Raw genomic sequence first — 17,385 nt, 5'->3', positions numbered from 1 at the left:
TCTTTTCAGCTGCCATCTCGGAGGAAATTACTGAAATGGAATCTCAACGTGAGGCTCTGTATGGTAGGAATAGAGAGCAAACCAGTGGCTTAAACCTGCTCAATTACGCAATTCATTGCCTCACACAGCCCCTCCCTTTGCTTTCACCACCTCCACAAATTTGGGAACAGGTTCTGGATGGGTATCATTTTTATCACTCAATCTGCTGCCTGCTTATCATCCACTTAAGAGCAACAGCAGCGAATAGCAGCTGTGAGCTGTATCTGGCTATTCAAATGACTGAGATTAGCAGGAGTGCTAATGTCGCTACTGCTTAATGATGCCAAGCTGCCGATAACATACTAAACATTGTAATCCAGAGCCTCCCAGAGGGCAGTTGCCATGTGTACTTTGTGTGTGCACGCACACGGGCGTGCATTTGTTTGCGGCCATATTCTTCACATGTATTCTAATAAAGGCCATTATGTTGAGTTAGCGGCAAGGCCAAACAAAAAGTGGAGATTTCAAAATAAAGTAAGATATGAGAAAAACAAGCTACGTCTCCTAACAACAAACACACAAAAGCATCAAAAAGGTGAGGCCATCCGCAGCAATTTAATGGAACTGAAAGGAAAAAGACTTGGCTGACAATCTCAAATGACAGTGGAAGCATTGATGAAAGTATGAAAGATAATTTGTGGAGACAGACAACCACAGGAAACACTTTGTCATTTAGTGAAACTCTCCCATTAAACTTTCCTTCTTTAATCATCAAGGACATTTAAGCTGGCCTGTCAGTGAAGGTTATGACAAGTGAAATTGCCAGTCATATTCCAGCACATAAAAGAAGGGATTTTTGCCCAGCAGAGCAGATTTTTCTTTTTCTCTTTTATTTCCTCAAACGATGCAACACAAAGTAGCACAAGGGGAAGTGCATTTCGCCCAGCAGGATATCTTGTGGGGACACATTTTCTTTGGGTGATGCCACATTCTTATTTTATGTAAATAAAAGTCTGGGAGCAGAGGAAGGCAGCCGCTTATCTGTCAACTTTGACTATTAACCTCAGTGACGAGCACAGACTGGCTGCTTTTATCTAAATTGAAAAACAGAGTTATTTGAATATCATGGGGGAGAATGCAATATACCGCGGCAGGGGAAATCGGTTGCTTTCCCCATTTTTCTTTGCCGAGATAAGACTGTATTTAGTGGCTTGCCGACAGAGCTTATGAGAACAAAGCGTTTCAGGCAAATAATTCCCTCTTTTTCAAATGTCTCCCAGCGCTTTAATGGTGAATGGAAATTTATATCTGGTGATTATTCTTGTGGTGTTGCAGGGTTATTACCTGTCGGAAAACGTAAGACTGCTGTCTCTCTACATCCGACGCATGTCTTTTTGTCATCAAACACCAAGTACGGGTGGATATATTCACTCAAAGAGAAGGTGGCATGCCTTTCCCTACAAATTCCCTGCTCCTGGTTTAGAATAAAATAAGGTAATTATGGATTCAGTCCCAGTCAGGTAGGCATGTAAACAAATGCTAGGAAACCTGGCAAAGTAGCATGTTGTTATGTGCCAAAACCAACTGGCGCAGACCAAAGCAAAGAGTATTTCACTTATAATCACAGTGAATGCAATTACACGTATATACGTTACGTGCAAAATGGATGCAATAGGACCATAACGTGTGTGGGTAAACAGCAGACATTTTTCCTCACATGCACTCTGTTGAAAAACATGGCAATGCACTTTAAGAGTTTGTAAGCTCCTGGGAAAACATGTTGCCACAGTCTCTAACAATTCCACTCAACATGAACTGTGTGAATATTAATGAGTGTGTAACCTAGACGCCTAATGCAGATGTGCTTTGTGGCACACGTCTCTCTAGCAAGTGGGGAACCCTAACCTAGTTTATTCGGGGGTGTATCCTGCCTTTCAGAAGAGACTCATGGGAAGTATTGTGGTGGCCTACATTACAACGACTGAATGTCTTTGTAGTAATCTTCTATTGAACATTGTATGATGACACACTTTTGGGCACGGTATTCTGGTTCAATACTCGTACTAAAACACTCACATGTCTCCATGCTGTTTTCTTCTTCTGGCGGTGTGGCACCAGGTCTCTCGTACGATTTGTCGATTGCGGCTCGGAAGCTCTCATTGCAGCCACGGCTCCTGATGATCCGCGAGCGTGGCCTGTTCACGTTGATCTCACCGTTCAGTGTTGCCTCTGCAACAGCGGTCTGCAGGCTTTCAAGGGAGCTGGACTTTTTTAGACCGAGGGAGGGTCCGACCACTTGTTCTGCAGAGCCTATGGAAAGAGGAAATAGTGTCACTGAGGCCAGGAAACTAATGGGGTGTTACTTTTAGTCCCCCACAAAGGCTGTCTCAAACCTTTCATCACGCAGCTCACTGCGTGTCAATGACTCATTTACGTTTTGCTAGTTTTGTATAGGATGATGTTATGTGCCGCACTTGGCAAGCAAAGAGAAGGTGTGAGTCTGGCAATTAACATGAAAAACAAATGATGCCATTGCCTGGCCAATGGAGTGTGTGAAATGAGAACAGAGTATTATATCTTCACTGAGACAGTTTCCTTTTGGGAATTATGATTCAACCTTTGTCCTTGTGTCTGCACGGTTAAATTATGTGGCCGAAACATAATGCATATAAATGGGCCACTATCAAAGACAACAATGTACCACAGTACCAGTGCGATTATGGTGTTCTACTAGAATAGAATACATTTCAAAATACTCAGATTGACTGTAAACCTTTTTTACTGAGTTTCTCAGTTTCTCTCAGAGGCTGGTTAAAACAGAAAAAAAGACAGCAGACAGACTAAACAAAGTCCCAAAGTCCATTCATTTCCAACACCATGCTCTTGTATTCACTAGCTTAGTACAAACATCTCACAGATGTAATATTTTGCTATATTTCTAAGGCCTAATCATGACATCCCAATTTCACTCCCAACTTGTTAAATACAGCAGCCTGCTCAGCGGCCATAATCCTGATTTTGAAGCTGCAGGTAGTAGGTACAGTACCTGCGTCAGGTCTTGAAGCGCCCTTCTGGAGCAGTAGTATAAAGAGCAAGAAAAGTCTGAGCTAGGGGGTAGTCAGGATGGTTGGACGGGTCCCATGCTGGATCTTTCTCCCTGGAGACTAGTTTTTGTGTCCTGTCAACTGTCAAGTCAAATGTTTGTCAGCAAGCTTTATTTTGAAAGTCGAACCGGATGTTGCATATCTACAGTATTATAGCTAATTTGACTGCGGAGGCCTTCACATGCAAAACAAATGCTATGGTGGTAGGTAGAGTGTCACAATTTGAGGCTTAAGGCCTATTTGAGTTGGGAGTGGGCATTTGTTGCACATAAATAGAAGTTAGGCGTCAGGTAATAGAATAGAACATGAGGCAGAACCATCAGAAAAACAAACTGCTCTGTTATCGGTCGTGTGTTGATTAGCCTGATTGTCCACACAGAACACCTGCAGATCAAAACTAGCACTTGGAACCTTTCCAATACATTGTCATCATACTGCACAGTGCAACACAATCCCCCTTCATGATAGCACAGCAGTATGTCTACTTGACAAGACCAGAGCCACCCACTTTATTTAATTCACTGATAAATGCTGCACAAAGCATAACCATTATGCAAAGTAAATACAATTAACATATAAATTGTGCACATGACACAAATGAAGGGCTGTTAGGACTTGAAATCTAACTCATATACATCATACTTGTTAGATTAAGTATCTCCTTACAAGGAGACACTGAGCGACAGGCCGGAGGACCATCTGCGTCGAAAGCAAAGTGATTTTTGAACAGTCAGCCTCTTCAACACTGGAACCAGACTATGGACAGCTGTAATTATTTATCCAATGCTTGCCAGGGGTTTGTTTAGGGTATGTAAGCGGAGCGTGACACAGGTATTGGTATTTCATTTTGTCAAGCCGCGCCCGTCGGTTCCCCGGAGCTCTTACCTTAGCTGCCAGTTGGTAAACAAGCAGCCTGGTTGATTTTCTGTCCCCCTTATTCTACCTCAGTTCGGAGAGCAGCAAGATGCTGTCAAACGTAACAAGATGGATTTCGGAATATGCGCAAGTGAGGCCTTGTTAGATGTAAACTTCTGCAGAGGAAACTATCAGTAATAATGGATAAACCGTTGATTCAATTACTTTAGCAGCCTCACTGACTCTCTGAGGGTAAAGCACATGTCGATGGAGTCTGGACAGAGCGGCATTGTGTCTTTACGACTCCCTGTAGACCATATAGACCCTCCACATGTAGCAAGTGTGTGCTGCTGTTTCCTCTGTGGCTTCAAGTGGTGTAAACAAACGTCACCTACAGCTCTTTCTGTTGGTTTTCAATAGCAAATGTTGCTATAAGGTCTAAGAACACACACATGCAAACGTTGATATATTATGTTTGTATGTGTGCGCCCCATGCAGGGACTCCCCAAAAAGGCACAATAACACAAAGTCATGACAGACACACACACACTTCTATGGCGGCTACAATCAACAAGATCCTCGACATGTTTAAAGTGGCCTAAATGAGGCATGAGCCGCTGCTGCTGGGCGACACACTGGATCTTTAGACGGAGGGCTGCACAGCCAAACACAGATTAAGCAAAGAAAATAAACCCCCATCACCGAAGGAAAACAGTTTGCGACCGCTGCATGGAGGGCTCCCTCTGAAATGCATTTGTTTCAGTGTATGACAGTTGGAGGCAGGAAGAGAAGGAACATAGAGTGATGTGAAAAAACAAAGGTTGTGAAAGCAGTGTATGAATAAGCTTAAGAAAAAAAAATAGGGTTAACTGGCAGCAATGTGCAGAAATGCACATATGCTACTGTTATCATAATTTTACCAGTTGGCAGCTTGTCTCTTTTGTTTGCGCTTCCCGTCTTGATCCTCTAACTAAGCAAACCTGCAGCAGCGCACCAGTGATTAGCCGGCTATCTGAGTTTCACAGTTCAAACACACCGATGAGACAGCTACTATGCAGAGGATGGGAAAAAGAAACAGTGATTGAATTCCAATTTCAATAATCTTGTAATTTTCATGAAAGTTTTCTTTTAGGATCCTTAGGGTCACAAAGGTGTCCCGCTTTCCGTCACATCTGATACAAATGTACCCTAACAGAGAGTGTGAGTGCTTTTCTATCATCCGTGGCGGCTATAGATCTGGTGTCAAAGAAGTCAGATAGGCTAAAAGGTCAGCTGTTAGCCAGTGGTGTTGGATTTCCAGAGTGGTAAACCAACTGCTACGTCTTCAACGCTCCGCTTTCCCTTCCGTTTTTGTCAATGTTAATAAAAGTATCAAATCCCGAGAGAAGCTGGACTCAATCCTCAAAGTACCTCTCGAAATAAATGAACACCAATCCTATAATGCTGCATCCCATTTAGTAAGAAGAGCTCATATAGTATGTGTGCCTTCAGGCTGCATTGGACAGTAAAATGAAACTTTACTGTGTGCTACAAATGTCTAGGAGGTCAAGAGCTCTCCAGTTGCTGGAAGAGAAGACTCATTTTACTGCTTAGCTCCTCAGTAGAGGTAGGCCATTTCTGCTTACTATGACAAATGTTAACGCTGGGAAAACAGGAACTACCTTCCGCGACAAAGAGAATGCAAGTAAAAATCATGTAATTAATTTGTTCGGAAGGAGTAATCTCATCATGGGAAGTGCACTCTTAAGAAAAAAAATACATCATAAGGAAACACAAGCGCAGACGGAGCGTAGCAGGAAAATGGTGTAATTTTTCATACTTTGTGGATAAAACTCAGTCAACCCAGAACAAATACCATGTAATTTTTTTCCAAGCTTGTGCTTAAAGCCTGCCAACAGCAGACACGCAGAAGCCAGGGTGTATGTTTGACACAATGGGATTTCAAGTTAGAGCCGCGCAGGATGCAACAGTTCAAGGGAACACAAATGACATCTGCTGTACTCGGAAACAGGGAATAATCCTCCCGCTCAGTATTCCGCACCACGATCCCCTTTGCCATTGTTTCTAGTCAGCGTTGTGAATGACTGAGAGAAGCGGAGAGACAAAGAGAACGGGAGAGCGAGGCAAAGAGAGGGAGTTTGCCCACAGACCCCAGCTGCCTCCAACCTGCCTTTGTTTTCTTCAGAAGCAGCCGCGGCTCTCCTGGGAGAGTTTGACGGACAGCTCTCTGTATGCCAGTCTATTATGTGATTCCTATCACACAACAGAAGCCTCAGTGCTCTGCTCCTCATCTCCCTCTTATTCACAGAGATGAAAATACATATTCCCCCATTGCATACAGACATGAGTTTGTCACTCCCCACACGTCCGGAGGAGAAATGAAAATCATCAAAATGAAATGTGCAAATAGAAAGACAATCAAACCAAACAGGGGGAAAAGTGCACCTGGAATTCTATCATCGGCAAAGACAGAAATGGCCGAAGTGCTGTGTTCCTTTGCCAGATTAAGGGCAAGGACAGTTAATTGGAGAAGATCCATTGCCATTAAACGGTAAAGGGGAGGTATGGCAAACTCCATGAATAAATCAGCAGTGGTTATTACAGGAACAGGAGCCAATAGCATAATTAGAGCAGCTAAAACTATGCTCCCCAGCCATTATTCACCACGGGCCCTTGCATGTAAAGATCTGTGTACAGACAGGGGCTCCATTACACATAATTTATTCAGAAAGCCGGGGCTTTAAGCAGGCCGGTAAAAGGGTAATTATGTTAAAAATAGCCTCCAAGGTGGTCGAGGGAAGGCCACGTCCAGGTAACCCAGTGGAAGTGAGGCGTCTCTGGGTCGGCTGGGCTCCTATGTCTCTGACAGTTGTGGACCATTAGCTGGACAGAGGACGTCCTCCTTACACCGAACATGTGTCACATAGGAATCATCATTACCCGGACTGATTATTATCTCAATCAGGGATGCTAGATATTATTCTGTGACTGTGCGCTTTTATCAACCCACTGGAATGTTATTTTTATACTTGTTTATCTCTCTCCAAGTCAGCCTACTCACTCAACTAGCTAAGCTATTAATATGCAGAGGCTGACAACGTCCATGCCAAGCCTGGCAACCCACTGGATCAGCAACTGACTTGGCTGGAATAGAAATTCACAATTACAGTGAGCTTCAAGTGTCTGTCTCTCATTTACCACAGCTGGCCTATCAGAAACTAGGCTCCACTAGTCTTTTAATATGTGTTTTTAACTCTTCCCTGCTTCCTGGAGAATGTTTAGGAGCCCTTGAGGCATACAAAAAGTTAGATATTTGCATAAATGTAAAATCACATATGGTATGATGTGCCACATAATTTTGTTTTCCAACTACCACTGAACGCAACATGCAAGAGGTATATTATTTTCAAATTAGTGCTCCTAGAAATCACTCAAAAATATCCCCTTGTGACCCAGTCATGAGCTCATTCTGTGTTAATTTAATGGAGTGAATGCACTCTAACATGCTCCAACCAGAGCTCCAAACAGCCTGACTATGATGGATCAATTGCAGCAGGCTGAAGAGGCCAACTGGCAGTGTCTCTCTCATTGTCTCTCTATTGCAAATGCCACTCCGTCGCCTCGTTCGCTCCAGCCCTCCACAGCTCCTGCAGTAATGAGTGTTTTCTTCAGTCATTTGCACTGCAGAACGAGCACAATGGCACAGGTTCCCACATTAGTTGCCAAGTCTCTATTCAACACCATGCAACTCCCTCTCAGCAATATGAAAAACCTCTTTTGATCATGCTGCAATTACCTCAAACAACTCTCTCCTCCATATGCATCTAAAGGTGCCAAGATCACAAAGCCAATAATGGTCGGTTATGAGCTGGTTATGGAGAAAGTGTGTGACTGATTTTCCAATTTCTATTTCTGACCCATGGACCGTGCTGAACAATCACATTGGACCATTGTGATAATGGTGACAGTGTATGGAGTTGGTCCAGGCGTGGCTGCTTACCTCCACTGGTTCTGGTGCTGCAGTTAATCACACCTCCTACTGTTAAAGAGCATAAACAAAGTGTGAGTGGTTAATGCCTTCTGTAACAGGTGATTGAGCACATGCAAAGCAGAAAGTGACAGAAGCAGAAAGTGCAGGGCGGATCCTGACCAGTTTTAGGAAAGCGATGTTAGTTGAACAGATATTACACTACAAGAGCCTGTCAATCACAAGCCTTACAAGGTAAAGTAGCAGGAATGTGCTAATGTATTACTGCCAGCCGTGGCACCTCACGTCTCTTTCTTCCCTTTTCTTCCTTCACTCAATCACGTTCCCCATCTAAATGGGATTGAACTGCGGGATGTCTGACCACTTTAGCATATTTCAACAATGATGGGCTTCAAAGTCATGAAATCCATCTGCTGATGTGATTTGGGAGTACCTGGAACACGATTAAAAGGAAGGACAAAAATACCAAGTGACAGAATAAAATGAGAGTCTGTAGAGGATAGCATTGTTGAGCATGTTAACCATTTAGTCAGGGCAGCTGGGAAAAGCACAGAGCTGCTTTATTAATGTGTTAATGGAGAGAAAAGAGGTATGCTTGCACAAATCAAACTTCAGTGTCCAACAGCGTGCAGATGACAAGGCGTAAGAATGAATGCTGGCACTATGTTCTTTGGCTCATTTCATTCTCAGCTCCATTATACATTACCCATAGGCCATTTTTCATTGTGTGGCTTTGATGTAATAATTCCATTAAAATAATCAACATGCTACAGCAGTGTGCGCCTTTGAGATAAATGGAACTCGTGTGACATTAGATACGTACCAAATCACAATATGTTTCATTTTGACTCCAGCTCGTTTATTGACTGAAACATTTCTCCTCCGGGAACTCATGTCAGTTACTAGAGTTATTATATGAGAGGAGCAAGTTAGTTATTTCCCTGCACCGTCTCATCACCGTGATATCCTCACTGATGGATTTTGTACTGGCAAGGATTTCTGTCAGCAAGACATTTCAGAAACTCAAGTAGCAAGTGGTGGGAGGGCATGTGAGTTTGAATTGCATCTAATAAAACATACACTGATCTTGAGAACTATGAAAACGATAGAGCAATAATGGAGATTTGTGAATCATCGATAACACCCAGGAGTGCCAAAGAGTGCGGCCTCATCTTGTGAACAGATGAACTAGTCTCTTTGTAAAAACAAACTGCTGTTTTCTAGAGCTAATCAAATTCACAAATAAATGCTGATGCCTCTTCGGAACAATTAAGAAGCTTTTTTGATTAAACTCCTTGATAAAATATGCATTTGCAATGACGAGAACGCCATCAAGAAGCTATCTCAGCATCCTGTCCATTCTACTCACTTCCTGTCCTCAGTTATATCCAATTATGTTTTATTCGACACTAAGAACATAATGGAAAATATTTTCATGCTCAACTAATTGCTCAGTGAAACCTATCCAATAACAAACTATCATCTTTCTGCTAAGCAGCACTTTCCCCTTAAAGTTGGTGTTGTCTTGGTTCACTTTGTAGCAAAGTTTTGAGGCTGGACATAGGGGACTGCAGGGAAGGTGGGCCCCATAGAGCTGAGTGCAGTGGCCCGGACCTTCACAAGTCTGCGGGAGAGTCAAGGATTTCTACAGGTCTCTGAGCTCCATGAGGAATAGAGTTTGCTGTTATCTGTTATGATTAGCCAGTGATCCGAGAGAAGGCAGCGTCTGCTTCAGCCTCAGTGGGAGAGGCTCTGAACTCACACCATCTTCTTCCCTAGATACAGTGTGTGTGTTTTTGAGAGTGTGCTTATGCATGTGTGCGTGTGCACATGCATGCGTCTCACCACCCTTCCCATCACTAAAGACGCCATTGTGCTCTTGCTTCCTGATCTTTACTCATGCTCCACTGGACATGGGGCCACGGGAGATGGAGGCCTAAAGAGGAGCGGTGGTGGCTGGACAGGACTGAGAGAGCTGTTGTATGTGTGTGCGGGTGACTGGGGGGGAATTGCGCCATTACTGAGACAGCCTGATAAGGTGAGTGACATTAAGTGCTTGAAGAGTCACAGGTTACAGTGAGATCTAGTCCATCAGCACTGTCCAACATGGAAAAGAACAAGAATGGTCAAGTTTCACTGTAAACTAAGCCACAGGGTTTCATAAACATCCATCACATCTGTACAGCCAGACTTCCTTATGCAACTTTGACTTTGTGTACTTGCCATACTTGTGCGTGAACACACTTTTCCTGAGCAATGAGAACATATTACAAACTTTTCCATTGCACATACAGTTGGTTTTCCCATCAAGTAACATCTTTTTATTTAGACATTTGGAAAATCAGCTTTGCCTGTTTGCGTTTTGCTTTAACTTAGCTTAACACAAAGAATAGAAACAGTGGGGCAAGGTTGCCTGGTCCTGTACAAATGTAAGGAATCTGCCTACCCGCACCTCTAAAGCTCACTAATGTATCTTGTTTGTTTAATCCACACCAGAACTCAAGTGTAAAAACACTGGTCATTTTACAGATGTCATGGACTAAGTTAATTCTTCTTATTGAAATTCTTAGATTCCACTAAGATGCTGGTCCTGGCTAATAAACAGTCCACTATATCACCATCAGCAAAACAGCATTTGTGTAGTACGAAAGCAAATAAGCATTTCCCTAAAGGTCAGACTTTTTCCTTAAATCACCCACTGCTGACGTCATCCATGTGTGATGTGTGTATTTACCTAGATCCATGCTCTTGGACTTGCGTGACTTGACGATCTCCAGCTGAGAAGCATTCTCGTACTGTTTGGTGCGTTTCTCTGACATACTCTGGCGGCCAAAGCCCTCCCTCTGGAAGGAGCCGTCAGGGTCTGTGTCTGGACTGAGCGTGCTTCATGAGGAAGAAAGGAAAGAAATAACAAAGGTACAAAGGTATTATACATACAGGGCCACTCCAACAGCATAGCCTTTAATCTTCTGATTATCCAATTAAATATATATTTTGTAATCATCTACATCACAATGCAGATATATTGCTGGAGGAAATCCTTATAATAGGACTGGTAGATAAAATCTACCTATAAATATTCATACATCCCCAAACCTCAGCCCCAAAACACTCCGTTACTATCAGATAATGACCATCGACATTCAGTACTCACCCACAAAACACACACAGTCAGTTTCAATCCTTCATTTCAATGACTATTCTAATCAAGGACACCTCCACCTCTGTTGGGAGGGATCAGGACAGGCTACCATGGGGAAGATGAGGCCTGGCGAAGATGTGCGATACCCCAGTGAGGTGAGGGTGCTCTGGGGTCATGGCCACTCAATAACCCCCCCCCCCACTCCCTATGTCTGGAGCAGTGGCAGAGCCCGGCCCACCATAGCCTGCTCCCTTTGAGATCCTCTATCTCTGTCTGAATCTTAATTGAAAATCGGAGGGGAGTGGGGAAAGGTGGTTGGGAGATGGGGGGGGGTGCACTGGTATTTGCATGCAGAAGAGTGCATTTACAATTAAGGTGAGAACATCTCGCTATTTGAGGGGAGACAGGAGGGAGGAGATGCAGTGCCGATGGAGTCTAATGAATGTTACATGCATGAGAGGGCACTGTCACTGGTTCTTTTGTTCTGTTGATGATCATACGTCGTGACCATGAAAGGTTGTTTATATTTTTACCTTTCGAGATCCTTTAGGACACTGAAATTTCATCAAATGATCTGATGTGTCCTGCACTTGCAAATGGAAAGCTTTTGTCCTGAGTTGGACATTATGATTATATGTTTGAAAGTGGAGTAGCAGGGAGGAAAGCTGTTTTTTTTTGTTAATGTATCATCTTGGAGCAGATGCTCCTTCAAGCACCTTTCAATATTTGTAATATCACTTAACAGCAACTGCAGACATGCTGGCACTTGTTTGCATGTAAACAATTCTTATTTGGGTTGTCAGCCCCATTTAACAAAAGAGCTGCTTCATGTGTCACCGAGGGGCTGGCGTCAACATGTCACTTTGCTGTCGACCGTACCTGACAATCCCAACTAAGATCAGACCGCCTCACAGGACCAACTCCGGCTGACACAGGAAGAGAGGGAGGTGGAGCAGGAAGAGAGGAATGACAGCACAGATGTATAATTCATTTATTCATCATCCCTCGCTATTCTCCTCTCATCACTCCAAGCCCACAAAAACCAGCCTGCCCTCGCTTTTTCTGTCTCCGCAAATGTCATCTGTCGGAGCGTGACTGAGACAGTGCGGGAGAGAAAGGAGGCATTTTCAGCCTGAATTTAGATTTCCCTCACTCTTGCCGGTATTGTTTTTGTTTTGGGGGCCAAATGAACGCACAAAGAACATGGACAAAGTAAGAGGGCAGCAGGTGGGATCATGCTCTGCCTTGTCACACAGGTACAGAGAGTGTGTGACTGTTTGTGAGAAATTTGTGGGCAGTAAGTTCAGAAGGACAGCCCAGTGGTGGTGTAAATTCACTCAGTAGGACTTCAAATCTGTTGGTTTAAGCGACTGCCCATTTTAACACTGCCTCTGCTTTCCTTTGGTTCATGCAGAGCGATGACTAAAAGCCCAGGATGGGGATCTGAAGAGATATAGCCAATTGTGCTGGGTTCCAAATGGGTTCTCCCTGAAGGGCTAAGGATCTACCCAGAACCATTTGCTTCTGAAAAACCCTTTTTTGAAAAAAGAATCATGGAAGAACCTTTTTGTCAAAAAAATGGTCCCTCAAGGACTGAGGGTTCCCAGCACTTTCATTTGTGAGTGTAGGGCAGTGTCCATAACTATTTGAAGAGGTGGCAGTGACTATTAACTGTGCACTACTGGCTCCCACTCTCTGACTTGTGTCACATTATAGTCAAGCGATTCCTAGCTGAAAGCCTTCGTCACAGGTTGTTCCAATTGAATTAAATAGTACACTGTTCAGTTTTTTTCAAATTTATGAACAGCTGAAAATGTGCTACTTATTGTACAAAAGGCAAGGCTGGAATTAATCTGCTAGTCTACTTAAAGCTGACACACAAAGATTCACAGCTACTACAGTCCATTAATAGAAGTACAGCACTCAATTACAGATCTCATATTCACTTTCTACTGGCTATTAATTTTCCCATAGGAATGCTTGTTGTAATGAGATACTGCTTTGAAAGTCTCTTTGCTCTGATCCAGATGCTGCTTAAGCTCATATTCAGTCAACTGGTGGGAAGAAAAACTGATGGAAAGGATCTTAACTGGTTGAGTCTACGAAGGGGAGACCCATACTGGACTTGGATGACCACTGAATTACTAACTTTGGTCACATACTCAATGAAAATGTATTGGATAGATGGAAATAAGAAATGTCTTGAACATGTGACTGCCTCCCAGACAATTTCCTCCTCAGACCTCAGGCCTCTGGCCTATCTTTAAGAGTGGGCCCAATCCATTTGGATAATATATTCCCTCATCTCTCCTTCTTAAAGCAGTGTTTAAAGCAATTTTCACCGTACTGAGCAGATGCTTTCCTGCCCGTTCAAAGTCGTCCCATCATCTAAAATTAACTAGCGCTGAGGATTGCTCACAGGCAAATCCACAGCTTTAACTTGCATATTACATCAACTTGTTCCTGTCTCTGTCTCCCTCGCAGGAAGTTAAATGTGTCAAACCTCACATCAGCCTGCTTGCTAAGTGGTGACTGCTAAAAGTCCTCCGTACTCGCATTTTACCCTGATGACTTACGTCATTTTTAAACTTATTTTCCTCCCTTTTCCCCACTCCCAACACTTCTTACCCTCATTTGAAAACAACCCCAAAGAGATAGGTCTGGTCCTACTTCTTAGAAGAGTGCAGCTTGGTTTGATCGACTAGCTAGTGGTTCTGTGCATTAGTTTCACTGCCTCAGAGAGGGGCCGAGAGGTGGAGAGCGATGCCCAGTAAGGTGCTTCTGAAATAGCTCTTCTGAGGTTTGGAGGAGGCCGATTCAGCTGACCGCATGGATGCATAGCTGGGCCAGGGAGCTTGGAGCTGTCTTCAATCATTGCATAAAGCCCTGCAGGAGAAGTCGATGCTGAACTGCTGGCATGTGCACTAGTGGACACCAGATAGCTGAAATAATTTCTACATTTCAGAGGATAAAAGGTGAACAGGAGGCATTACCTTCAATCTTTGTAACAATTTCTTAAACATGAATGTGTGGTGAAAAAAAAAATGTGTCTCAGATTACCACTTCCATTGCACTCTCTTAATTGCACCCATAAAACATTTGGGTATAAAGACTGAAATAAAATGGTTCATTCAGTGCCACGCAAAGCAGCAGCTGCACCTGTGATTTGCTGTAATCTCCTTTTAATTGTGATGAAGTTGCAGAGAGAGACAGAGAGCGAGAGAACAGGATCAATTAAGACCTCTTTGTCCATCAGCTGACTCCTGCGTTAGACCTCCTCATTCATTCTCTGCCCAGTGAATGGATGCTTTAATTGAGTTTTGCCACACTGACTTCTCCAGTCTGCTGAATGAGAGGGCGACTGACAAGGACCAGGCAGAAGAGGATACTTTGGTTTGTGTGGCAAGAGTGTGTATGTGTCTGTGTGTGTGTGTGTGTGTGTGTGTCTGTGTATGTGTGTGTCTGTGTCTGTGTATGTGCAGGTCACTTTGGCATGGCCCATGCTGAGATTCACCTGCATCCCTGTCACAGTGATGCAGTGTGTAGGGGGCACGCAGACATAGTGCACGACACGGGAAGCCGTAGATGAACACAATCAAGGTGAGCACAAAAATGAAAGCATGTATGACATGCTTGTAGCTATGGGACGCCCCTCAGACATGGTAAATATTCATAAAGCCAGAGGGGACTATTAGCATTTAAGGAGACAATGCCTCCAATTAATGTGTGTGTGTGTGTGTGTGTGTGTGTGTGTGTGTGTGTGTGTGTGTGCGTGTGTGTGTGTGTGTGTGTGTGCTACCTGGTGTTAAAGTCAATGCCAATTTAAGTGGGCATTTGAGATTATTAGAAGAGTTTGTGTCTGCATGCGGGTGCTGTTTGCATTTATCTGTAGTTATGCTGATGCCTTATGGGGAAAAAAAACAAAAAACAAAACACATGTGCTTAGTAGAGCACTTGCAATTCTTAGTTACATTACTGATGATAGAGACTATAAGAGAGTCAACTGAAGTAGGCAGTCTGCCTGCAATGTTAGCTCCGAAGTTTGTTTGTTCATGTCTTTGCGGACCTTTTCCACTTTATATGTTAATTTGTGAAATTGTTTACCAGCCAATGTGTATCTAAAACACTCATGAGACTGAGCGCGTCTGTGCAGCGGTGTGTGTGTGTGTGTGTGTGTGTTTGTGTTTGTGTGAGTGGATGAGTGTGTATGTTTGTCTGGAGTCCTTTTCCATCTCTGCTGGTTGACAGACTGTGTCAGAGCTGCCTGGGAAATGATGTTCCCACCTGTGACATCTCACAAAGACAGAGAAGGACACAGTCTAGTTCTCTCCCGTTCGTGTCTCTTGCTGTCCATTTCTTCTCCCTCTCACCTTAATGAGAATTGACACTTATCCTCTATTCTGTCAGGTTTATCCAGTCGAGGGCCAAACCATGGGGACAGTAGGAGTGTAGTTATTTCAGGGTTGTGATAGTGCCCCTGGTGGTCTAAGTGAGGGAGTGAGTTTTCTTTTTTAAGGAGGTTTCTTTAGTCCATCACACTTCATGAGGCCAGAAGTAGATTTTGAATATATTTTACTGCAAGAAGTTTTCAACATTAGTGGAGTAAAGGGACTTTGACAATGAGTGCAATGCCAAAAATCCAAAAAATGATTAATCATTGTTATATTCAAAAACCCTGTCATAATCAAATCAATCATAAAAATAATATGTAATTGCACAAATTACACTATATTCATCATATCACAAGTGGCCATTAGCTGATTTTAACTCCACATGCCTCCTTTCCTCCTGCTAGTGGTAAAATTGAATGCAGGTGGTATGCAGGCCAGTTATGATAACAGTAGTTGGAATGGTAATAGCAGCCTGTGCGCCACAGGCTAGCTGGTAGGAGTTAGTTCCTGGCTCTCAGTGATGTGGTTGCACAATGCTTCCTAAACTTCAGACTGATGAGCGTGCTGCAGACACCCCTGAGCTTTTTCCTGCACTTCAGTAGCAACTTAGAATACACTACACTCTCACCACCTACTCTCGCATAAATTAGGAGACTGAGTGTTCAAATGCTGGAGCGCAAAGACAAGGTGTGTTTAAGGCAAAAACTGGCTTAGCTCAATTAGCCCAGGGAGGGGGTCCTCTAGGGCTGTTTAAATAATTTGATAAATAACTTTCCTTTTTTTCCTTTCAAGTGCTCGCAATTGCATTAGTCTGTTGTTGTCCAACTAATTAAGAAAAACGGTACATTTGAAGATAAAAACATATCTTGTTTTTCTATCTAGCCTGACACAATGGCCTGCCTCCACCTCATAACCAGCTGAACGGCACAAGTAATATGAAATAACATATTTCTTCACTCTAAATAGTCTAAAACCAACCAAATAGGCTATATGGAACAAAGGGAACTGAGCTTGTTGCAAGTTTAAATATCCTCCAATGATAATCTTGTTTATTCTGCTTTAAACATACTACAAGGGGCCACCAGAATCAACACAAATTAAAGTTTCTTGTGGTAGCTTTAATATTATTTCCATGCAAATTTCACATTAACTATAGAATGCGTGCAGTTGTCAGTTGTTTTAATAGACATTAATACACGCCTGCACAAAAGTAGTTGCGGATGTGCACGTATCCTGGGCGAACGCGCTAAATGAGGAGAAAAATACTGTGGGTTCAGAGTAAAATAGCACAAGTAAGCAGAGCTGTCGGGAGGAGACTTCAAAGTCAAGTTGCTTTGCTTCAGCACTCTGTAGGTAAGGGGTTTACACTCCCTGTGGTGCTCTTACAAACTTCTCCTGAGCAAGGGACTTTGTGTTTTGTCTCGTTCAGATGTTACATTGTAAGGCAAGCTTGCACATACTTTTGAAAGCTGTTATTTTTGCTTCTGAAAGACAAAGTTGGTGACATCTCGGTGAGGATTAGATCAACTACCAAAGGGGGGCATTATTATGAAAGGGAAATATTTATACAGGTGTGTGTGCTGGTGCAGTGAAGCGCTTGAGAATGTAGGCTTAAAGCAGCTGTAGGAAAGCTGATTTGACTCCTTATCACAGAGCATCTTTCAATTATATGATCTCTAATTTTTGACATCTTTATTTTCAACTGCTTGTGAAGGACAACAGGTTTATTTTGTGCACACTAACCATGTAAAAAAGGAAAGACGTGGACACTGGTAATAGACACACCCTGAAGTGCACTTTATCAACTGGTGGGATGAAAACCAGCTGGAGACCAGAAACATTCCTTCTGCACCTCAGATGAATCTGCTCGTATTAGGAGATGCCACGATCGTACGCTGATTTGTGTTTCTGACACCGCTCCACATT

The 17,385-nt window shown here is 43.2% G+C and overlaps 1 protein-coding gene across 1 annotated transcript in view; it reads right to left on the bottom strand.

Moving 5' to 3' along the window:
* The window catches only part of LOC311249272 (partitioning defective 3 homolog), a 350,671-nt gene that overhangs the window by 109,090 nt on the left and 224,196 nt on the right, over nucleotides 1-17,385 (bottom strand). The window contains exons 17-19 of the mRNA XM_084340181.1: nucleotides 10,661-10,809; nucleotides 7,939-7,977; nucleotides 2,056-2,289 (exon numbers count right to left, since the gene is read on the bottom strand). Of these exons, the coding sequence (XP_084196307.1) occupies nucleotides 2,056-2,289; nucleotides 7,939-7,977; nucleotides 10,661-10,809 (422 nt within the window). The remainder of the gene's footprint in view (nucleotides 1-2,055; nucleotides 2,290-7,938; nucleotides 7,978-10,660; nucleotides 10,810-17,385) is intronic.

This window comes from Pagrus pagrus (genome assembly GCF_965226575.1).
Source record: "Pagrus pagrus genome assembly, chromosome: 20".
NCBI classification, from domain to species: Eukaryota; Metazoa; Chordata; class Actinopteri; order Spariformes; family Sparidae; genus Pagrus; species Pagrus pagrus.
This window is presented reverse-complemented; position numbering and strand designations above follow the sequence as displayed.